At 47.7% G+C, this 25,045-nt stretch overlaps 1 protein-coding gene across 1 annotated transcript in view; it reads left to right on the forward strand.

The window, feature by feature from the left end:
- LOC119157910 (dynein heavy chain 9, axonemal-like) overlaps nt 1–25,045 on the forward strand; it is a 101,651-nt gene that overhangs the window by 72,837 nt on the left and 3,769 nt on the right. Inside the window, 6 exon segments of the mRNA XM_037409303.1 lie at nt 5,627–5,854; nt 9,518–9,709; nt 10,206–10,397; nt 11,185–11,355; nt 13,864–14,046; nt 22,059–22,448. Coding sequence (XP_037265200.1) covers nt 5,627–5,854; nt 9,518–9,709; nt 10,206–10,397; nt 11,185–11,355; nt 13,864–14,046; nt 22,059–22,448 — 1,356 coding nt within the window.

Genomic DNA, 25,045 nt, shown 5'->3' on the forward strand with positions numbered 1-25,045 from the left:
AAAATGTAATAAAGCAATGAATTACCTTGCTGTGTCCTGGGTAAACGTGTCTTCAGGGGGTCTTTTGGAATGAGGATGATGTAAAACTCATCAGTGCAGTGTTAACCGCAGTGTGGGGTTTAGGGAGATAGTATTGGGAGTGCATGAAACCCTGAGCCAAAGGAAGGTGAACAGGCTGGACTACCTCCTCTTTCTCCCGAATAAGGTCTAGAGGTAGCCCATGAAGTTGGTGGGAGGCAGGTTTCAAAACAAGCAAGAGAAGGTGGGTCTTTGGTCAACATGTAGTGTTAATGCAGCGTTGTCTTTGTTGTTACTGATAATTTACATATTCAGTTATTATGACTGTATATGTTGTCATTAGCCACGTGGTGTCAAGTTGTGCTATCTGACTGCTGAGGATTAATATGCAAAAGTTTCTTGCAAACCTTTGAATCCCCTCCTCTGCCTTGGTCTGGGATTTGCAGACATACTCATTTGATCAAGTCATGAATTCTTAGTACCAACCCATGTTTTACTGCAGGTACACCTCTTCTCCATCCCTTCTATCACAAAAGGATAGTATATAAATGCAATCAATTATCGTTAGATTAGAAATATTCCCTAAGTCAGCTGTTAGAAGGCAGTGATACTGGCAAATAATGATCATTGGTGCCGTGTCAACACAAGCAAAAGCAATTATTTTTCAGCCATCTAACACAACCAGAGCAGATGTAGGAAGAAACTATCCAACTGAAGATGAAAATACTTCAGGTCAGCTATATAGTCTGTGATTAAACTAATAGTTAATGCACAATTTTTCTTTTGCTATTTTGTTGGGCTCTTTCCCTATATTACTACATCTGTGTGGCTGTTTGAAACACTTTAGTTACGGGTTTTGGTCCCCTCCTACTTGTTTTATTTTTGGACTTATATTATTGGACTTCTGTTTTTAGAGTGAGTTGGTTGCCTGGACCCTGAGGATTGCCTCACTCTTGAAATCCTAAATGCGTCAGGCCAGTACTGGTGCATCAGCAGTCAGGTATAATTGCATCTTGTCTACTGCTCTTCACACGGTCATTGTCTGCAACGAAGGAATGCTTCCCCAAAACATGATTCCTTTGCTCCGGCATCTCCTCCTTGTCTCCATTTCATCTATGTGACATGAGCACAACCCTAAGTCTTTCAGGGGAGGAGACTGAATTTATGCAGTTCTAAGTAAGAAATGTTGTTCCCAGCTATATGAATCAGATTTGGGGCAACAGGACCGGAGTGTGCAAGGTGTCCGTGGCTTCCCCGAACAATCATTCTCTTGACTGATGTTTCTGAAGCAGCTGCTGTCTCGGAGATGGAGGCTTGACCTCTGGCAGGAGTCATCTAGCAATTTGACTTAGGGCATCAAGACAGCCCCATAAAATCTTGTGCAGAAGAGGGCAAGATTGAAGCTAGCAAGCAGCAGACAATGTGGTATTTACATCTAAACCATGGAGGTCTGGTGCAAGGAGGCAGGAGCACAGGAGCTTTTCCTGAGCTCTCGGTACACTTTGTACCCAGCCCCATAGAGGGTATGACAATGGAAATAGTTAAGTACATATTTTTAAAAGATGTCTTTTGTCTTGAAAACACAGTTGCACACTTGCTATTTTATTTTCTGATGCTTCTGAAGCCAGTGAGAGTAATGTATCTGCAGTATTCCTAAAAGGCTTCTGAAAGCACCACTCACCTCCTTGAACTTCAAGTGCCTTCAATAGAAACAGCTCTGCCTGACCCAGTCACCTTGTCCAGGCCAGGGGCAGAGCTGGGCACTTTCACCAGTGATCCATTGGATGTCCTGCACACATCTGGCTTAGGATAAGATGATCTACCTTCTCCATGACTCTCTGGTGGGATGGCTAGTTCAGCTGTAGACATTTGTACTCAGGCATACCCATATCCAGCACCCTGAAAACTGGTACGAATCCAGAGGCTTAAAGCCATTGTGAAGGCAACTTGTACTGAAGCTGCGCTTGTGCAACCAAGAACAGACTAGAGCTTTTGCTTTGTGATGCTTGGGAGGGGAGTTACTCTGAAGGAGGCAAGCATGCCTGCCAGTCCAGCTGCTTGTAGAAGCTGGGTCACACTGCTTGCAGAGCCAAGACTCAGATCTACATATGTTGCTGTCGCTATTGGGAATCTAGAAGTCAGCCTTCGCCACAGTAATTACATACATAAATAGAGCAAAAAAAATAGAGTTGAGATACCAACTGTAAACATACTGATCCTTAGCAGGATCCCTCCACAAAACTGAGAGGTGACACTGATTTCTTCACCCAGGACAAGGCAAGGATGTGGTAGCATGCAAGGACAGTTGCTGATGTGCAAAGGGGGCTGTTTGATGTGACTGAATTTTTAATCTCTCCTCTCCTGAGGCACCCCAGATCCTCTGGAGAGATGTATCACCATCTGGTCCTTCCTGCCTCTTGGTCCAGCTCTGAGTGCTGACCCACCCCTGCAGCAACTGCAAGTGCTGCTAACAGTCCGTGCTAGCAGCACCGCTCTGTCCCAGCCCGTGCCGACAGGACCTCAGCTTTGCCTTTTCTGCAACTGTGCCTCCTCTTCTGCAGTCCTGCCTGGGATCTCTCTGCAAGCAGCTCACAAGAGGCACCTGAAACCTCCAACAGGAAAGTCAGAAGAGGATTCCTGTGTTCTTGCGAGGGAGCTCCACTGAGGCTCCTACGTGGCATCAGTGCACAGCACCCCTCACCGGGGCGGACCGACACGCTGCCTGAGGGAAAGGGTGTATAAACAGCCCGAGTGTGCAGTGGTGTTTCTCTCCGTGGATCTAAGCTCAGCTTCATTCTGTGATTCTCTCAACTTTGACAAAACCCCAAGACAAAACTATCACAGTTGTAGTTATGTTGCACAAAAATGTGTGTCCACTCACTCTAAGCTTGCAGCCTGCTCTGTTCATCCCTCCATTCTTGTTCTTCACTCACCCCCTCCACCCTCACCTCCTCTTTCTCCAAACTAGCAAGTCCACGCCAATTTAGTGTCTCCTTATGTGGCAGCTATATCCTTTTGGGAATAAGGAGGTGAGAACTAGGTGCTGTTTTCAAGATGAAGGCCCACCGTGTGTCTGTGGATTGGCATAATAATGTCTGCAGTTTTAGTCTCTGTTCCTTTGCTGGCCTTTGATTGCTCTCACGTTGTTAAGCACTGAACTATTATTTGCAGGAAATAACTGCAAGGACTCTGAGATCTCTTCCCTGAGTGGTAATAGCTAATTCTGAACCCATCATTGTTTATATCTATAGCTAGGGTTGTTTTTCTGTGTGCATTACTTCGCATCTATCAACAGTGAATTTCTTCTGCCATATCACTGCCAGTCACTCAGATTGATGGCATAATTCTGCAGTTCTTTACCACCCGGTTTTATTTTCAATACTTGAAATTACTTTGTCTTATGACTAATTCTGTCAGCTCACTAATCATTTGCTCATTCAGGTCATTTCTGAATATGGTGAGCAGCTCCAACTCCGTCAGTACCTTCCCACCCCCCCGTTTCCTGTGTCTTAACCTGCTGGTAGCCTGAGAGACCTTCCCTCTTAGCTGCAATAACAACAGTAACTGAAAGACAAAAAGATAAATAGCTGGTACTGATGCAAATCTGAGCATGGAGATATACTGGCTCCATGGGAGCAACTCTACCACCATCCGTGGTGGTGCCTGGAGCTGCCTGCTGGAGCTCACCTTCCTGGCAGCTGCAAAAGGAGACTATGGTAACAAGCTCAGATTTAGATCTTTCCCTATTCGCTCTCTAAAATGGGTCGCACGTTTTAGATTCCTGGTTTTCTCGAACTCATACTCTTTGTGTGTTAATTCGTGGTGTGTCGGAGCCCCTGCCAGTTTGCCTGGTGCATGCCTAGGGGTAGCAGGGGGATTCCGTATCTGAGTTGCTCTGGGGCGGTTACCATCTGGTCCTAGTAAATCGTTATTATTAGTTTACCAATTTTTCCAAAAACCTCTTCATCTGCTGCTTTAGTTTAAGAGTCTTTCCAATGATTAAGGAATTGGAGCATCTGTCGTATGAGAGGCTGAGAGATGTGATTATTTAACCTCAAAAAGCAATGGCTCAGGGGGCTTTATCAGTGTGTTTAAATACCCCATAGCAGGGGAAGTACAGAAGATGGAGCCAGACTCTTCATAGTGGTGCTCAGTGAAAGAGCAAGAGGCAATGGTCACAGATGGAAATAGAGATTTCCCTTAAACATTATTATTTTATTTTATTTTTTTACTGTGAAGGTGGTTGAACACTGTCACAGGTTGCCCAGACAGGTTGTGGAGGCTTCAGCCTTGGAGGTAACCAAAACCCCAACGGGATACAGCCTGCTCTGGCTGACCCTGCCTGGAGCAGGACGGATGGATGGATGATTTACAGAGGTGTCTCCAGCATCAGCGTTTGTGTGATAGCACCGTGTCACAGTGGGGCTCTCTCCAAGCTCTGCAATGAACTTTCCTGCAAATATGAGCTGCTCTGTGGTGGCCTTGCCTTTCCTGGGCACTCTCTGTACACCTTGATCATCTTTTAGTTTTATAGGCTTGCTGGTAGGTTTCTGGTTTCTGGAAAAGGCTTTATTATTAGTGTTTATGATTTTCAGAATATTGCTTCTTAAAACATTTTGTGGCCTTATCATGACTGGATTTTGTGCTGTTCTCTGTTTTTCTCATTTGGACACAATTTCCACTTTCTGAAGAATGTCATTTTACTCCTAATAGTCTCCATTACTGTGCACGAGAGCTCCTTTCTGGTCCCTTTTATAGGTGATATATATTTATTCTAAGCCTCTAATATGGCTCCTTTATGTAATTTCCTTTCCACCTCCAAGCAGTTTATCTTTCTGGCGGCTGCTTTTAATTTAAGTTTAGCAAATTCCTTGTCCTGTCTTTGCATGGGATAAATCACCTTGCAGAGTGCCTGTGAACACAGTCAGCTGGGATAACACACTAACTTTAAAATGACAGTGGGTTTAGTCCATAGAGCCCTGCTGTGTGTGACCTGCCCCATTCCTGATACAAAAAAAAAGCTGGTTTATTGCCTGGAAGCTCCAACACTGTATAGGGCTCTAGCTGAAAAATCTGAGGCTTGTCTTCATTTATTTCGCCATCTCCACATAATACTGCTTGATTTTCTGACAGATATGTCTAATCAGTTGCATGAATAAATAAATATTTTATGTTAAAGGTCTTTGTAAAACCACCTGCTTGACTTTTTTTCCCAGTAACCGATATTGAGGGTCCTCACTGTTATTCTGTTAAAAATGAACAAATGTTTTCATTTGAGCTTGGTAGATCTGGGGGAAGAGCTCTACTTCATCAGCCATATATTACTGTAACAAGAAGGAGAGTATCACCATTAAGAACCCAAACAACCCAATAGCGGCTTGCTTCATTGCTGGTGATTTATACTGATTATTTTGAATTTAAGACTGTACTTGATGTAACAGGATATTTGGGGCTGTGAATTGCACACAGGCACTACCAGGACAAGTACCAAATTCCGGAGTGTAGCCTTGGTGGTTGCTGTTCATTGGTGTGATGGATTGGGTGCCTGCTCAGCATGAGTGTCAATCTGGGGGGACTGATGAAGCCTTGTTTCCTTTGTCCCTGCCAGAACATCCACCTGGTGGCCAAGTGGCTGAGTTCTCTGGAGAAGAAGCTGGAGCAGCACAGTGAGGGCAGCCACCACGATTTCCGTGTCTTCATTAGCGCGGAGCCGGCACCCTCCCCTGACACCCACATCATTCCCCAGGGCATCCTGGAAAACTCCATCAAAATCACCAACGAGGCCCCTACTGGGATGCATGCAAACCTGCACAAAGCCCTCGACAACTTCAACCAGGTAGGAGCACAGCAGGGCTCGTGCTGGTGGATGGTGACAGGTTGGCATGGAGCAGCTGGAGCCCCCCGTAGGGTGTGAGGTGTGTGGCCATCCCCCTCCCAGGCAGCAGGCGTGCGAGTCCCTTTGCATCGGGTAGTCTCTGGGTCCAAAAACGCCCTCCTCTCTTCTCCAGGAGCTGGGCACAGGTCTCTTTCCGAGCACTGATTTTTCGAAGAGACGACTCAGGTAATCCTGAACAGCCTCTGTCTTGCAGAAGGTTGCAGGATACCAGACTTCTGCCCAGTTTAATCATTTTTTTCTCACCAATGCATGGTCCTTAGGCTATTTTGTTACAGAATCAAATCTGAATGCAGCATTTGGGGGACTTTTGTCACCTTTCAACTTGATTTCTCTGTCACTTCTTTTTGGGCTGGCGAGTGACATAGTGCCTCCAACACCCAAAGGCACAGAGAGGCGAGCAGGTTAAACCTTGCTTTCTTGCCCTTCTGTTTAACCAGGATTAGAGGTTCAGAACCGCCGATAAGGTCCAATCCCACATCCCTCTTCGGAGCAGCGTAGGGGGACTTGGTGCTGTGCGCCCTGAGGCCGTTCAGCTCAGTACCTCGCTGTTCCACATTAGAGCTGAAATCTCCCTGCAGGGAGGACCTGCTTTGCCAGGCGAGGGTAAATCTGGCCGTCTGGAGCAATGCTAGCCCACAAGAAGCATAGCCGATGGCAGGTCACTCATCACTTTCATTGCATGGTGAGCACACGTGCGCAATCCTGTTACAGCAGGCGCTCTCCCTGCTTCTTGCTGCTAGAACTGCAGCCGAGTCTCTTGTGCAGGGGCCACAAAAGCAAAGCATGTGGAAATGATGGGAAATATTCTTTCCTTGGTGCCACGGAGGGTATGGATCAACGTTAGAGTTGTAACGTGGCGGTTAAATGAGCCTGCTTTGCAACCTTGCTCGGCAGCTGTGGGCACCGCCGGGCGGAGGGCTGCCCAGGGCAGCACACGTGCCAGCAGCCCCGGGGAGCAGCCTGCCTGCCGAGGCATGCCGGAGCCTGGCCGTGCTTCTGCTGACCCTGCTTCCCGCGTGGCACAAAGGCGAAGGGCTAACCACTGCCTTTACGGTGGTGCCTTTCCTAGAGACACAGGCCATTGTGTTCTGCTGCCCTGAACGGCTTCAATCGCACATCGCTGTTACCTCGGCATGCCAAGCTCTCACGGCAAGACCCTGGCTGTTAAACCTAGAGCAGCCAGAAGGTGCTTGCACCCCTCGGACTGCCTTTGTAGATCACTAGCATCGAAGCTACCGTGGCGCCTCTGTTCTGCCCATGACTGTGCCAGGAACACGCAGGGCAAACCTTGCGGGATTGCTTTCCTTTCTTTCCATACAGCCTCTTGTCATTTGGGACCAGGGCAAGAGCAAGGCCAGCCTACTGTGGACCTCAGCAACGGTCCATGGGGCAGAGAAATCAGGGCAGCTCACAATGAATGTTGCACCTAGACACTGGTATGGAGAGAACCTCAAGTGCGGGAGCTAACACTGCTGAGCAGGTGAGGCGGGGAGGTACCACACAAGGATTGATGCGAGGAGTCAGGGAAGGTTATTCCATTTTTATCTACTGTCATTCATCATCTTGAACTCCACAAAACATCCTGGAAAGCAAGGGAGGGGAGAACCTTCACCCCAAGTAACGTTTTCATCCTGCCTCTGCTCATCTCAGTCAGATAGTAATTAGCATTTTCTAAACGGCTGGAGTATTATACAACATGTCTTATCAGAAATCCTGAAGTGAGTAGGTGGGGCCCCTTTGCACCTCGTTTCCCAGCTTTGTACAGAATGGATGTTCAAATTTAGCTTTCAGCTGAAAGCTACAAAGAAGGCCCATTATTCTGTGTGGGGAATATTGTTCTGCTTTGTAGCTGAAGAAAAATGCACAACTAAATAGAGAGGCTGAATGAGACCCAGCTGGATTCTTAGTGTTCATTCAGGCAAGCTCCCCTTGAAGTCCAGGGACATTTGCTAAAATGAGAAAGGTGTTTGGCATCAGGTTGTTGGTAATGAAGAGAGCTTAGAGTGCTGTCTAATCAAGGAGAAAACATGGTGTGGGATGTTCCTGATCATCTTAGGCAATTAGTCAACATCTTGCTCACTTCAAAGTAATGGATTCCCCTTTTTCATCACAGCCCCTGAGCTCTGTTAGCTCCCCAGCTGATTAGAGGTTTAACACTGTATTTTTTTAAGATAAAGATAATGAAGGGAAGTCACACGGTGCCCTTTGTAGTCATTGTCATACAGCAGAGTGGACTTAAAGGGGCTGTCCCTAGGGTGGCAGGATGCAGGGACTGATAGAGCTACTCCCTCCTTACTCAGCTGCTTGCTCAGCTGTGCAGGTCCAAACCTTGGATATGATATTCCTGGGGAGGGTTTGCAGAGATGTGGGTGAAGGTGTGGGAAAGCCCTTCCCAACATGTTCCATCTGCCAGGTCTGGGGAGATCTGTGCTGTTGGCTGTGGGAGATCCCACCAGTCTCCTGCCATGGGGCAGGGGACCCACTATCCAGCCACAAGGTTCTTGCCAATGGAGAGCGAGAGCCAGAGCTGTGCAAGCCTCCACCTGGCTTCAGCCACACAAGGGGGATTCGGGTTCCCCTGTAACAGCTGAGTTTCAGCCTCATGGCATGCACACAGCTTCATCCCTTCTGCTGCTCTGTTCTCCCATAACATTGATGCCCGTGCTGCTGGGAAGAGGCATGGCTGCCCGGCCTTGCCCTTGGTGCCTGCCTGCTGAGACATCTCTCCCAGACCTGTTCAGAGCTCTTTGGAGACCAGTTCCCTTAATTAATTTCATTGATTAAATGACTCAGGCTCCTGCCCCCCACCTCTGACATCATGATCCTGCCTGTTTATTTGTAGATATTCAAACTTTAAGCATCACCTGGAAGTTGGGAAAGGAAGCACCTATTGCTGTGCTGGCTTTAAAGGGCTGCATCAGATTTTTTTTTTTTTTGCAAGTGTTAGATCTCCCCTGCTTGGATTTTTAGCCATTTCTCACATCCCTGCCTTGGCATGCCGCACAAGGTGGTGCCGTCAGTGAATACGCTGCTGCAGTGTGCGGCTGGGCTGGCTTTGTCAGAGGGTCAGAGCAGCAGCACAGCCTCCCTGCGATAACCCCCTGCTCGAAGAAATGCTGCCCCAAGGAAACCTTTTGTACTCAAGGGGATGGATGGACTTTAGCTCTTCCAGGTCCAGCCCTTCTCAGCAGGAGCCTTGCTGAGGGCTGCAGTCCCAGTCCCACTACTGGCACGCTCACCCTGGTGCTGCCTCTTTCCATCCCGCTGGCGTGGGATGTGGGGCACATGCAGGTGATGGGGTGTTGGTTGCGCGCATGTGTCCTTCCCTTCTTGCCTTTGCACAGGAATGCATGCTGACAGCCACTTTGAGTTGGAAAAGAAAATACTAATTTGGAAAACGTGCATCAGAATTTGCCAGTAAATTCGGAATGCAAAGCCACTAACTTAGAAAATTAATGAATGTGTATACTATGCAGAAATGAACTGATTGGGAAAATCAATTCACTCCTGTCCAAAGGCCAGCGTATCTGGGAGGCACTGAGAGTCACCAAGGCTGAGGGCAGCGTGGACTTACACAGCCCTGCCCCTCTGCCTGTGTTGCAGGATACCCTGGAGATGTGCACCCGGGAGAACGAGTTCAAGAGCATCCTCTTTGCCCTCTGCTATTTCCATGCCGTGGTGGCAGAAAGGCGCAAGTTTGGCCCCCAGGGCTGGAACCGTTCCTACCCCTTTAACACTGGAGACCTCACTATCTCCGTGAACGTGCTGTATAACTACCTGGAGGCCAGCTCAAAGGTACGTGGGTCAATGGTGGGCTGTCTGGTGGCTTGTAACCACCAGCGATGGGCTGGCTTGTGCCAAAACTCCCGGGGAGTCTCCTTAAATGCCATTTGCTGACTATCTTCGGTTCTGTAACTTCACGGTTTCGTATACCTTTGTGGTGAGATGGGGAGCTTCAGTGCTGCTCACATCTGTAGCCGCTTACAAATCATAGCAAATAGCGTCTGTGGTCTTTATTCATTGAAAATACATAGTGGTCTTTGGTTTAACAGAGCTCAGAATAAATTTGCATTTCAGTGGGAATTTGCATGAAATCTATGCTGTGATCCAGTTTTCCTTGGGCAGGATTTGACTACTACCTAATGTCTGTTTACTTAGAAAACTGAAATGGTGAAGTGGAAGCACTTGCTGTGCAGATCAGTGCTGAGTGCTGTAGCCTGCAGCTCGGTGACACGGCTGGTGGAGCTCTGGCTGTCTGAACTCCTTCATGCCCTCCTGGTTCATTCTTCAGGTCCCATACGATGATTTACGCTACCTCTTCGGTGAGATTATGTATGGAGGTCACATTACAGATGACTGGGACAGGCGGCTTTGCAAAACCTATTTGGAAGAATATATTAAGCCAGAAATGCTGGAGGGAGAACTCCTCCTTGCTCCAGGATTCCCCCTCCCAGGGAACATGGACTATAATGGCTATCATCAGGTAAGCGCTTCATTTTCTGGCATTATTTATACACATAAATTTGATGACTTCCATAACTACCCTATAATCTGTCTTCAGGGGCAGTGAATAGGACTGCAGTGCTCAGTGCTTCAACACACCTCCTGTTATTTCCCATTATGTTCTGTTTCTGTAGACGTTTCAGCATTCCCTTGGATGAACCAAGTCTAATGGTAATTTGCTGCTTCATCATGGGCTCATTTTGTTCATGCATGAATAGAACAACTGTATTGGTTCTTGAGGCTTGAGTGGGGCTCCTGGAAAATTACATCCACATAGCGTTTGCTAAAATGGCCCTTTCAAGCTCCATTTTATCATCAGTTTCAATGAGAGACAGTGAAGGGTCTTGTTGATCCTCTTACTGGTCTCATCTGTTCTTTGTACACAGATGCGGTAGCAGAGGTAGGCATATTAGGCTGGTTTTACTCACAAAACTTAACTACTGGAAGCTAAATTCCCACAAGAGATTTCAGGATATTGATGCTGAAATGCGCAGCAGATAATTGCTAGAAAAGGTCCAAGCCCGAGATATGTAGCCAAGCCAAACTTCAGCAATTACTAAATTTTCACAGCAGGAGTAGGAGCAGTTCTGTAAACAATTGTTACGCTCCTTTCTCCCATCAGATCACTGGTGTTTCAGCCACAAGCAGAGCTGTGTCAGCCTGGGCTTTCTTACTCAGATGGGCGATAATTCCAGTGCTGTGAACACTGCAGGCAAAGTGACCTGGACTTTGTATCTAACTGGAACCTGAATTTCTCCTATGTACAGTACATAGACGATGCCTTGCCTCCAGAGTCTCCTTATCTGTATGGTCTCCATCCCAACGCTGAGATCGGCTTCCTTACCCAGACCTCAGAGAGGCTCTTTCGCATCGTGTTGGAGATGCAGCCCCGGGACACCAGCATGGGTGAAGGAGGAGTGGTGACCAGGGAAGAAACGGTGAGAGTGGTAGAGGAAGGAGCTGCCGAATTTGGTACCTGTCTCATTTGTAAGAGTCTGTCAGGTTTGTCTCACAACTGCTTATTACAAAGTGTTCTGCATTTGCTGTTACAAATCGAGTGTCTAAACCCACGAGCCTTGTATTATGCAGAACATCACCATGGTGAGATGTAATTGGAGTATTGTCAGTAATAGGACAGTGGCTTTTAATTACCCCCTGAACTGCAGTGCCTTCAATTATCATCCTCTGAAGATGTTGCAAATAAACCTTCTGTGGCCTCCGCTGTCTCCAAGCCACCGGTCCCTGTGCACCACGCCGTGACTGGCATAGCAATGAGCCCCGAGCGCTCTGCCTGCCAGGTACAGTGTGCCACCCAGAGCTCAGCCCACCTCTTGCTGCTGCCACCAGGTCCCACCCAGCTCCCAGGCTCCCAGCAGCCTTGTCATTCCTTATTTCCCGCAGAACTCCATCACTGTGCCCCTGTACCGGGCTGAGCCCAGTCCTTCCTCTCGAAAGACACAGCTCATTAAAATCTGGCCCAAGCATTCATAACAGGATCTGAAACCAGCCAAGGCTTACTCGTATTTTTATTTCTGCGATCTTAAGGTCCCAGCTCTGTGTTTCAAGCTTTGCAAAGTAATGAACGGCCGTCGGAAAGCTTATATGAAGTCTGTGATTTCACATGTGCTTCCTTTGGCTTGGTGTGGAGCTGGAGATCATACTGCCTTCAGCTGAGGTGCTCTTAGAAGTGCTCAGCATGTTCCATTTACAGTTCACACTGAAATTTGGGGTGAGGGGAGTAATCCCAAGGTAGCAAAGGCAAAGGGAGATGCTCAAAGATAGCAAATGTGATTACTACTGCTCTCCTCCCAGTCTTTTTGTTATTGAAATATGATGAAACTCCTTGGCCCGAGAAGAAAAATTGTCAGTGAGTGATCCAGCAATGGTATCACAGGGCATGGCTACCCTGAAAACTCCTGGTGACAGGCAAGAAGACTGTCACAGGAGCACAGAAGTCCCCATGGCTTTTGCGTTCCCTCTGAGAATGAAAGCTGCCTGAAAGCAACACGAGTGTGGCCGTGTGTGCCTGGGGGGATGCTCCCGCAGCTAATTTTCTTCTGGAGGGGGGATCTCATTATCTGAGCTGTAACTAGCACTGGCTGTGTCCTTTTCACCTGTTCCTTGAATGAGAGAGTTAAGAGCTGGCTCTTAGCTCCTCCGTTTGAGGATTTCCAGCCCTTAGTTTGGCTGAGGTGGTTTTAGGAGCTTGTAGGGAAACTGAGAGCCTGTCATTTTCCTGAGGCTCTGACAAGTCCAGTTGCTCCCTCAGGTTTCTGAGGCCACATTACAGAAAACGAGCTGTAATTGTTGTGAAACCATCAGAGCCAAAGGGACTTGCAGGGAAGTTTCAAATTAGAGGATATTTCTATACTGCACCTGAGGCGCAGCTGAAGAGCTTTTCCAGCTGAGCTTTAGCTTTAGCCACCTAGCTGTTTGCAGTAACGGCCTACACATCATCACCTCTCCGTGACGTCTGACACGAGTGTAGAGGGTTTGGAAGAGCAGCAGTGGGAGGAAATTGGAGTACAGAGTCCAAAATATGAAATTTGGTGGGCATAGCAATACAGTTCCCCTGGGCTGGCTCTGCCGCTGGCTGGAAGCTGGCACTGGCACCTGCACCCCGGGTTTTGCACATCAAATCAAAGAACTTGAATCGCATGTTATGTGTGCCTGAGAAATCCCCAGGAAGCAGAAGCCTTGCTTAGGTCCCAGCAGGGAAGGAAGGAGAAGCACTGTGTGAGAGACTGCCCTACCAAGATGCCTAACAGTCCAAGTAAACCTGAGAGATACAGTTGAGCCCACGAAGATTAGGGGCTTCATGCCTCATTGTCAGCCAGAAAGGTTTTTGTCTGTGTTATTTTTTAGACACTAGAAACTTGCAGTTGCGTTGGAGATTTCCCTGTTTAGTGTTTACAGATATAAAGCACCGTTTCTAAATCAAACTGTGCTGGTGACTGGAAAATAGTTTTGTTTCATTACGCGTTTCTTCCATGGCTCCATTAGTTCAGAATGCTAAATTCAGCTTAAAATTACATTTTACATAGCCACCTCTCTCTAGCAATATAGCACAGAAAAACAGCTCATCAGCTCAGCTGTCCTGGGGCTGAGCTGAGGCGATGGCCCCATCCGTCTTCTTGCATTGCATCAGACCTTAGGAGAAGAGTACAGGCTTGAGAGCCGAGAGGAGACAGCTACATGTCACAGTGACATTTTTAAACCATCATTTTGAAAGCTTCTCATCTGACATTAACTTCGGTAAGCATTTGAATTGTGATGAGATGGGGCAAGCTCTCTGAAAGGTGCCATGCCCCGTGCAGCTGGCACTGATCATTGTAGGGACACAAAGTGGCAGATGGAGCTTCCACACCATGACCAGGCAGCTGCAGCCCAGCAGGCTCAGCCGGTTGTTTGCTGACATCCCTCTGGCTTTTCCCTTTGGCCCACAGGTGAAAGCCCTTCTTGAAGAGATGTTAGAGAAGTTGACGGATGAGTTTAACCTTGTAGAACTGATGGCAAAGGTGGAGGAGAGGACACCATATGTTGCGGTTGCCTTCCAGGAATGTGAGCGCATGAACATCCTCACCAGTGAGATCAAGCGCTCGCTCAAGGAACTGGATCTGGGGCTGAAGGTAGGAGCTCTCGGTGCTGGCAGTGAAACATTGATGAGTGGAAAAGGTGCTCGGGGAACAGAAAGGGTCACGCTCTGTATTCAGAGCTGCTGGCTGCAAAACTAACTTGACTCCAAGGGGAAGGGTTCACAGATGGATTTCAAATGGCACATTGTCCGCAGGCCGTGAGCGCAGGGGCGCTGGGAGAGGTTAAAGATACACATAGCAATGACTGCTTTTCAGGAGCAGAGACCAGGCACTTCTGTCCACCAGATATTGTAGCACAGCATCAATAAGTCACGCAGAAATTGAGAGGTGGCCCATTTAAAGGTAAGCCAAATAAATCACACCTCTTCACAAAATGTCTCAGTATGGGGGCAACTTGTAACAGACTATTAAAAGCACAAGCTGAGCAGAAATCAAAGAAGAGAACAGTTATGTGTAAGGACACAAAATGTCCAGAGCTTTAAGAGAAAAAGCCTAAAAACTCAAGAGTTTTGGAAGAGAGACAACTCCCCTTGCTGGGTATGAGTCATTTGCTAATAGAGGAGGGTCAGGAGCAGCCCTTCCCTATGGAGATACTGTCCAGGATCGCTCCAGCCACAGCTGCTTCTCCACCCTGGTAAGAAGCTACGCTCTGCTCCAGGAAGGTGACGTCTGTGTCCCTCTGGGCGTGTGGAGAGCAGTGAGGGCTCTGGAGCTGGCAGGGCACGCCAGGTAGGATGCAGATTTCTGGGTTCAGCAGGAGGTGCAAGGGGGCTCTGCTTTGAGGCTGCATTCACTGGCAGGGGAAGTCATCTGCTGAATCCTCTCCCAGGCAGTTGGTGGGACAAAATATAAAAGGCTACTGACTGCCCAGTAGGGGATAACCCAGCAGAGGTCAGACTGCACTGTGAGGACCTGCCTAGCTAAGCCTGGTGCCCTGCAGCAACACCTTGCCTTCACCTTGTCATCCCAGAAGAATTTTCACCGTAGCCAAGTGCTGTATGTTCCTTGGAAAAGCCTAAGTGCAGCAGGGGAATGCTGTCTGAGTTTGCAAAGCAAAGCTGGTGGCTTCAGTGTTACCCTGATGCCTTCCCTGTGTCATTGCCACAAAGTTGCTCCCTGGATGATTTCATGGTGGGAGGCAGCAATTGGAGACATCAGTCACTGGACATTCCCTGTTCCATCATTTCCTGAAAGACAGGCTGTCATCTCATTTCACCAAAGCACTCAGCCCACAAAAATATTTTGCATAACATGGGAACCATCACACTTGAAGGAACTGCAACCGCTTTGCATGATGCTCTTAGCAGAAGAGCTCACAGATGAGCAAGGAGGCCCTGAATGATAACCCCAACCCTTCCATGAGGGCAGTTTTGAAGAGAGATCTTCAAAGGACATGTCTGCAGCATGCACGCAGAGGTGACAGGGCTGGCTCTGGGACCTTAGGGAGCTGTAGCTCCAGAGGGGAAGGACTAGGCTGCTTCTAAATCCCAGCCGTGTTGTGCTGTACACTGTGAACCCAGCAGCCCGGGTCCCTGCTAGCTCAGGAACTTCTGCGTTGCGTACGCTGCTGATGCTTATCGTCTTGATTGGAGAGAGAGACATATCATATACACTTCGTGGTGGCCCAGTATGTACAGTCCATTTGAAAATAGGCTGATATTTATGTAGTCAATTATAAACTGATATCCTTTGTTTTCTAGCATAAGGCAGCGGAACTGAAAATTCTGTTTCCTGAGACAGGTAAACAGAAGTGATTTAGTATTTCAGTGCTGGAGCACCAAACAAGATATAATTGTAACTGTGACAATGTGTAGCAATTAAATTTAATATGGAGAAGAATAAGCTAATTTAATATTGGTAGGGAGAATGAGCGGATGCATGGGCTTAAATAAACCACAGACAAACCACAGAAGTCAGGCAATAACAGAGGGTGCAAATTTCTCCCCCAAACCCTGCCACAAATCATGGCAGGGAAGTGAGATGGTATCTGCAGAAAAGGCACCTCTAATGACTGTGGAGGTTGGTCCCGACAGCCTCAATACCTGTGGTGTGATTCAGTGGCACCACGGGGCCAGGACTTAAGAACTACTAAAAGCAGATGAGTAGCAGTACCATTTTGTGTTAGCATCTCTTCATCTGGTGTGTGCTTCACAGACAAATTTGACGGGTCTGAGATATCACCTGTGGGCAATTCTTCTGTACCTGCAAGCAAAGGTTGCACGTGGGTCCCTGCAGAGCTGAGTTAGAGGTCGTGCATGACCTGTGCTGCTGCCCATGCCTTGGGTACCACATAATGACCCAGGGATGCTTGGCCCTCCTGTTGGCTCTTTCTGAGGGCAGTGCTACTGTCCTGACTTGACAGCTAGTTCTCATACTCCGTTTGGGAGAGAAATCATTCTTTAATTGTTCCTTCTGAGAGCATCTCCTATGGGAACTGTTGATGCGTGATAATCTCTGGGACTGGGAATCTGTACTGACAGCACTCAGAGGAGGGCAGTTTACATAAGAGGAACCACAGAACTCAGAAGAGAATAAATAAAACACAGAGGAAGCAAGTCTTACTGTTTTTAACTGACTATCTGCTAAAAGAAGGCGATTTGGAAATGTCATGCCTAATTTGAATTTTTGAATGATTCATTGTGTCTGTGTAGCGGAAAGTGATTGTTTGGTCCGAAAATAGGAGACATCCCATTAAGGGAAGAGAAATTGCAATAGACTGGTAGCCATCAGAAATAACTGGCATGTTTCATTTCAAAGCCCTTTGTTCTGGATGACTTCGGTGAGACCAGAGGCTGGGCTGAAACTCTTGCATGTTAATGTTGTACCCAGTGTCATTTTTGCAAGAAGATTTTCTATTTTGCAACTTCAGTGAAGGATAAACCTCCACAATTAGGACACCAAATTTTGTAAGGCTAGCCGGGTATTTTGCTGTATCGAGTGAAAATAACCTTAACTAAGAAAACAATTTGTGACAATAGTCTGCTCATCTTGAGGGAATGTCTGCAGGCTGATTAGGATTTCCTTCAAGGATGTCTTTAATGAAAATTGCTCCCAGCATTTTGGGGGGGAAAAATTAAAAAAAAAAAAAAAGTAACTTGAATCATTCCTGATGCGCTTTAGTATTCAGCATCTGAAATGCAAATTTATGCATAATTGTATTTGCACAACTGTATGAGATAGCTGCTATAGATGCTTTGAACCCTCACAGGAGATTCCAATGAGTATGCTTGAGTGCGCAGGCTTTAAAAATTGCTTTTCTTAAGCCTTCCTGAGAATTACATTTGCTAATTCATTTGTTTCCTGAAAGTAAAACTAGACATGATATATGGTCATAAGGGTAATGTCTTTAAATCAATTTGACTACTTGCACACATTTTGCAATATTTTTATCCTCTTTAAAACCTTTCCAGGAGTGCAAACCACTTCTGGCTGTTGCTGTTAGAAGCCCCTGTGGCTGCCAGTGTCCCACTGTGGCCAGTACTTTGCCCCTTGAAATTTTTTTTCTTCCTGCATGGTCTGGTCATGGTTTTAACCAGAGACTGGTCCTTTCAGTGTCCAAGCTCTCCTGAGATGGGAGATGATGACCCATGTGACATGAAGGAACTGCAATGGTACTTCAGAGTCTGCCTGCCAACAGAAGTTATTAAATAACAAAGCCGTGGCAGCTGCCCCTGGTGCGGTCAAGTAATTTTGACAGCCTTGTGAAGCTCATTACCAGCCCCTCTGATCAGACCTCCCATGCTTTTTTGTTGGGTAAACTTTAACTGTGCATCAGTAAGTGGTCTTAGTGTGTTGTAGATAAAGGGAAACAGCTCAGGTGCCTAAGGGAGGATGGATGGGGCATGCACTGCCTTTCTATTTCTTTGACACCTAATGGCAAATACCAAAATGAGACATCTTTCATTTCTGTTTGACCCTTGTGCTTGGAATTACCCAGGACTTTGAAGACCTTTCACTGGGTAACCCATCATTTTGAGATTCCCTACAAATGTAAAATCATTGAGTAGAAATAATGAGATGATTTACTGGCAGAGACTTACCTGGTCCCTGCTCACAAGAAATGATAGAAGGCGACGTGTATTTTGAAAGGTGGTTATGATTGTTCCTCATGATTTAGGACTAATTGCAAATAGTCCTGCCTCTACTTTTTCGTTCAACCTTATTTGTTGCTTTTAGCTTCAGAACTGTTAATACCAAGACCATCTTAAAACCTTTGTACACATGATTTTCTCTGTCCATCAGAAATCTATTCTCCATGGGGAAACCCAACAGGTTCAGATGCTTGCTGCCTTTAAAAGCTTACTACTTTTAAAAAGTCATCTCTGGAGCAAAGGTTTAATAATGCCTTGTACCAGTCCATCCTATTGAGAAATGACCATTGCCCAGGGGACTTCTGGATGGGAAACCACAGATTTCTGGTGGTGGTGGGGTAACTCTGAATGGGCACCCCAGGGCTGCAGTGGCTTCCAGGCACGGGGCAGTACAAAAGTGCCCTTAGCTCTGATTTGAATTGGTGCTGGGTGCTGGGGAGGCACATCCCCTCGAAGTACTGCCCTCACTTATTGCTGGACAGAATGCATTTTATTGTGGAAGTTCAGAAACTTCCACAGGAATTTAAAAAGTAAAAGGGAAAAAAGAAAAGATAAGGGTTATAAGTCAAGTGCTAAAAAGCCAAAAGGACTAAAGTGGACATTTCCAGTGCCAGGATTCAGCTGAAACCCTTCTTTCCTTTGATAAGACACAGTGTATGGGGCAGATACGCATCCAAGCCCTTTGAGCTGTCATCCAGCAGCTCCGAGTGTTGCATTTGCAACAGCGCGGTTAGCTCAGAGGGTTTCTGTTCTGATGACAAGCTGTCTCCCAAGCTCAGGAGTCTCCAGTCTCTTTGCAGCGCGCTTCCTTGGAGAAAACGCTTGCTACCCCAAGGGTGCCAGCAGGCTTGCTTGCCCTAAGCCTTGATCACTCAGCACTGAGCCCGCTTCCCCTCGTTAGTGCCCGATGCAGCGTGGACCATCATCAGAAGCGCTTGCCATGGCTCTGCCTGGTCTGGCTGGGTGTCCGGCTGTGGGCTTGTAGCCTGTCAGGGTGATTTGCAGATCAGAGCTCTGCAGGACATGGTTGGCACAGGAATAAACTGCAAAGATTTGTAGCTGCTGGACTCTGACAGCCGTTGCTAAATACGTGTTGGGGTTGCTTTAAGCAGATTTCAACTTTTGCTAAAGCTTCATAGATTTTTGTGGCTCCAGTAAAAGGCACCTCTGCTGACCTCATGGCTGGAGGCACTGAAGTCCTGCGAAAGGACAGTTGGAATTTTTTAATGTGAATAGACTGACCCAATTCCCTCACCCTCATTCTCAGCAATGGCTCAACTGATTTCAGTTAATCTTTCCAAAAACACTCAGCCTGAGGCAAAGAGAAATTGTAAGTTGGATAAATTTTGGCAAAGCGATAAGGGGACAAAAGTGAGTATTTATAATTGAAACCAGTGATTAACAATAGCTGTAAGTCTCCAAACTGCTATGGTGTGCTGTAGCCCTCTAGCTCAGCATGGGGCATGCAAATATTTAAATTCTGAAGGACATTATGCACCGGTAGAAGCTGAGCGTGCATTTGCCAGCTTTTGTCTTTGCAGGCTACTTGGCTTGAGCATCCCAGAATCACAGGTTAATTGCTCTGGAGATTGTATAGTCCAGCCCCATGCTCAAAGCAGGGTCAGGTAGACCAGGTTGCCTAGGACCACACCCTGGTGGGTTTTTAAAACTTTCACAGATGGAGACTGCACAGCTTCTCTGGATAACCTGTTCCAGTGTTCAGCCACCCTCACAGTAAAAAATTTTGTTCTTGTATTTCAATGGAATGTCCTGTATGTCAGGTTGTTCCCATTGCCTTTTGTCCTGTCACTGGACATCCCTGAGAAACATCTGGCTCCGTCTTCTGTGCAGATATTGAAAGGACCCCTCCGAGCCATTTCTTCTTGAGGCTGAACAATCCCAGCACTGGCCCCAGCGTGCCAGAGGTGGCCTGACCAGTGCCGAGCAGAGTGCTGCCATTAACCTGCTGGCAATGCTCCTCCTAATGCAGCCCAGGACACTGGTGGCCGCCTTTGCCACAGGGGCACGTTGCTGACTCATGTCAGCTGCTTGCCCACCAGGACTCCTGGGTCCTTTCCTGCAACTGTTTTCCAGGGAGTTGGTCCCCAGGGTGTACTGGTGCATGGAGTTATTCCTTCTCAGGTGCAACTCTTGGCATTTCCTTCTGTGGGACTTCATGAGGTTCCTCTCAGCTCAATTCTGCAGCTTGTCCAGGTCCCTTAGAATGGCTTTGGGTATCGTTGGTGACCCTGTGGCAAAGTGTAGTGGGGTAGTAGTCTGAGGGCCAGAGAAACCTCAGCAGTCTTTCTGCAGTATCCTGGATCGAAGCTCTCAGCGTGCAGTAGATGTCCCCAGACAGCAAGACAGATTGATAGGTGGAGGTCTTGTCCTCTGCAGCAGGGAGTCACCTACTACTGTCACTGACTGATCTCTCCTGTGCTGCTGCATGGCTCAGGCTCCATCAGCATGAATGCTTTGACAGACAGAGCTCCCAACCTCTCATTCCCTACCTGGGCACTGAACCTGTTCTGTGGCTTTGCATCTGCAGGGAGGACACAAGGTTTGCTCCTGTTGCTGGAAGTCACAAGCTTCCAGCCTTCACCTTCTTCTTCACATTCACCTTCTGGGAGTCTCCCTTTCCCAGGCAGATAGGCGCAGACTCTGCCTGCCTGCCTTTGATGCTGTTTGGAGTCGAGGCTCCTCTTTTAGCTGCATGGTCTCAGGGAAGATCCAGTTGGTCTCCTTCTCATTATCTCTGATGCTAAACAGTTTGCTGGCCTGCTCCTGCAGATCCTGCAGGTCCTCCACCGGCGCACACCTACAGGCAAGGAGAGAGCCTCCCAGCCCCAGGCTCAGTGAGCGGCTCCAGGCACTGCCTGCAGTCCCAGACACGCTGAGCTGCAGGCTCCATCACCAGCTTGGTCTGAGCTGAGGCCTCTGCTGTGTCAGGGACAGCTGATGCGGATGGTGCTGGGGGCAGTGCCCTGTGGCACGTCGCCACCGATGCTAAGCAAGCGTGTGTGAGCCCGTCTGTGTGCCCTCTGTGCAACCTGCTGCACAAACTGCTGCACCTCCTACTGGCGTCTCTTAGCTGTCCTTTCAGCATCCAGGCATCTCTCCCTTAGATTTAATGTAATTTCAGTTGGATGCAGCAGGAATTTTCTTAAGTTTAAACTAGCAGACACTGGGGACTCTCTGCAGAACACCAGAAGTTCAGGAGGGGTGCATGTTACTGCTGTGCAGAGCCCCTGTTTGGCCATGCAGTGATGTTCCAGCTCTTCTCCTGCCTGGGTGAAACTGATACAGGTTTCTGAAAGCTTTAAAAAAATTAATTGCTGGATAAAGGAAAAGTCAAACCTCTCTCTCTATCTCACTTGGCTGAATCATATCTTAATTTGTTGTGTGTTTCCCTGCTGTGAAAGAAACTGTGATTACATTTGCAGGCAACATGTGAAGTTAGAAAGAAAGACTTGTTCTGCAAAGTAATAGAGGAGGAGAGGTGTGAGGGAAAGTGGAGGAGAGGAGGGGGATAGGACTGGACATAATAAACATTTGGACAGTTTTAGAGTAAGTCATCACAGACTCCAGTATCCTGCCCTGGCAGCCTGAGTAAAAACAGCTTTGCACCTCCGAAAACCTGCCCTGTAAAGATGGTCAGTCCATGAGAGAAAACAGAAGCAACGCTGGGACAGCCGAGGGAAACCCATGCTCACTGTCACTGTTTTGCAACTTTTCCTCCAAGTAGTATTTTTACAGTAGGGAAGATGAGGATGCAGGAATATGCAATAGAAGGTGTTCATGAAAACCCAAAACATGAAGAAATCCCCAGTACGTGAACACCAGTGACTGTGTAGGATGCTGTGCTCTTCCACACTTCCTAGCTCAGCTTCTGCTTCCAGTCTGGCTTTGTTCAGGTTAGAGTTTCCAGTGCTAATTACACCCTTTCTCACTCAGGGAGAACTGACCATGACAAGTGACATGGAGAATCTGCAGAATGCCCTCTTCTTGGACATGGTGCCGGAGTCCTGGATAAAGAGGGCTTACCCTTCCACAGCCAGCCTGGGCACGTGGTTTGCTGACCTCCTCACTCGCATCAAGGAGCTGGAGGCGTGGACAGGAGACTTCTCTTTACCTGCCACATTGTGGCTTGGTGGCTTCTTCAATCCCCAGTCCATCCTGACAGCCATCATGCAGTCCGCAGCCCGAAAAAATGGGTGGCCTTTGGACAAGATGACCTTGCAGTGCGATGTGACAAAAAAGAACAGAGAAGATTTTGCCAGTCCTCCTCGGGAAGGGGCGTACGTCCACGGTTTGTTCATGGAGGGTGCGCGCTGGGATGCACAGGTGAGGTCACCAAGGCTCTCGTGTTGAGAGAGAAGCCGCAGATGTTAGGCTTTTGTGGGTCAGTACTGTGCTCTGGGGAACTTTGCAGCCCGGACAGGTGCTCATCTAAACTAGTCATTTGGGGTGCCTTGCAGGAGTGGGGAAGATGTGAACCATGGCTGCAGGCTGGGGTGGGTATCGAGGTGGTTGGATGAATCGCTCCTTGGAACTGTCTGTTCCATGGCTGTGAGGGGAGCTCAGGGTGGCCAACTTGCAGTGGTACATCTTGTTTTTACAAAGTGAATCTCAGCTTCAGTGTATGTTGACTAAACTGTGGTCAGTACTTGCGGTGTTACTACAGGCTTTAGAAAATGTGGGGTCCTCTCAGGGCTGTGTTGCCCTTGCACCTTCATACGGTTGTGTTCTCAGTGCTGCCTCCAAAAGCGGCGGGGCAGACTTTTGCAGCATCACTGCTCTGTTGCCTCTTTAGCAGCAGTGGGGAGAGAGGAGAGGACTCTGATTTCCTACGCCTTTATGTTCCCAGAGCTGAATGGATGGGATGTGCCAAATCCAGACCACTGTCGGGTGCTACAGGATGTCATCTGCATAGATAGGGTTTGTGACCAGAAATTAATCACATCCTTTAGCCATCCCCTTAGGGTGCTAAATACAGCATGCTTGAAGTCTCTGTGGTCCATGTGGACTCAGGCTGATGTCTCAGCAGGGGGTCAGGCAGGGTAGGCTGGTTCTGGACAAACAGAACAGTGTGGGTGGCTCTTGCTCTTATTCTTTCCTCTGCTGGATGTGGCCCAGTACCTTTCAGTTATAGCACAGCCAGCCTCAGAGCAGCCCAGGTAGAACCATACCCACCAGCCGGGCAGCCGAAGGGGAGCAGCATGCTTGCTGTTTCCTGCCCATGTAGCTGTCGGTGCCCTTCTCGCAATGCACCTCTCAGAGCAGCATCCTGGAGGAGCACAATTGTCCCTGTCATTCCTTCTGACGGTTGTCAGCTGTTAGCAAGGCAGTCTGCAGAGCGGGAGCCATTAGGCTGACAAATCCCCACTGGGCTTGGTCCTCCGAGGTGCCGGGCCCGTGGTACCATGGCTCCTGGGCTGTGCTGCCCCTGAAGATTAGGTGACAGTGATTCATGCAGCTCCTCTGGGCAGCCACCTCGATGCTCCTGCTGCCAGTAACCTGCGACAGTGAAGGCTGGTCAAAGTGGGTCACCCAGAACTTACTTATCTGTGTCAACTTTACTGTCTTGCAAGAAGAGGCTTCTGTTTCAGAGGCAGTTCTTTAGAGCCTTAACCTTGAGGATCCTCCCTTATGTGTTGTGGGGCTCGGTGGTAGGGTGCTGAGGAGAGAGGCCATGCTTGCCATATCCCATCCCAGCCTGACCTTGCAATTCAGCTGGAATACCCTCCGCTTATTTTTCAGCTCCCTCTCTGCACTAGTTTTCCATGAAGGATAGGAAACTGGGCAAAGCTTTGAACTTACCGACTGATGGCATCCAGTGCATTTTATCCCAAGTCCTTGGGAAGGTCAAAGCTCCAGGCTGTTTTTCTCTCTGGAAATTGGTCAATGTGTGCATTGGGTCTGGACAGCCACAGACAGCCAGGGACATTGGCAAAAGCTCTGTCAGAAGATTGCAGTAAAGATCTCACATGGGTATAAGGTCAGGTCTCCTGCCTCCATGGTTTTGGCTCTGCTCATAGCAGAAGTCACAGCAGCAGAGGAGAGCCCAGCCCATCTCCCCAGCCCTGGTCCTACAGTTCTCTGCCTTGTTCTAAGCCTTCGGTGTGGCTATCTTACAAACCCCTTGAATTTTACAAAAATTCCAGGTCTTCCACATCGAATACCCCACTAAAAACAAGTTCCAATGACCGCTGCTATGCTTTCCTTTACTATCGTTACCACCATTACTGGACAATATAATAGTCAGACGGCTGACTTCTGCCTAGGTTTTGCCCATCCATCCCCAGGTGGCAGTAGAAGTGAAGAGTGAGAAATTTTGGTGGTGCAAAGTCAGAAATCTTTTGAGAACTTTTGAGAACAAGGCTTATCCCCTTCGCCTCTCTCCAATAACTTGTACAGGTGATTGCATTCAGCAAAGAGGTTTGTCTTCAGAGACCATCCAGACTTTAGTAAATGGCTTTTTCTGGTTACATTTTCCGTGTGATTGAAAGATACCGAGCAATTACATTTATAGAACCATTCATAATCTTTGGGTATCATGCTTCAATTTATTTCAGAAAGGAAAAGAATATTTTCGTATGTTGCTGCTCACACTGAAATATCATTTCCACCTAGTGGAACTATTCATTTTACCTGTAATCCAGTGAGCACCAGTATATATTAATGGATGCAGCATTTTTAAAACAGGTGCACAGTTCTTTTGGGTTGTACACTCCTTCCAAATTAATCCTCTCCTGAGTGGCAGGTCATATTTAGAACTACTCTGGGGATCACATCCACTTTTAAAAGAATATTTCACATTTAGATTGTGCCTCCAAAAAAGGAAAAGGTCCCTTTATGTTCTGCTGCTCCCATTTTTCTATTTATTTAAACATTTATGTTTGCCCTTGGGTGTCTTAAATTTATAAAACATTCATTACAAA

Source organism: Falco rusticolus, chromosome 1, assembly GCF_015220075.1.
Source record: "Falco rusticolus isolate bFalRus1 chromosome 1, bFalRus1.pri, whole genome shotgun sequence".
NCBI classification, from domain to species: Eukaryota; Metazoa; Chordata; class Aves; order Falconiformes; family Falconidae; genus Falco; species Falco rusticolus.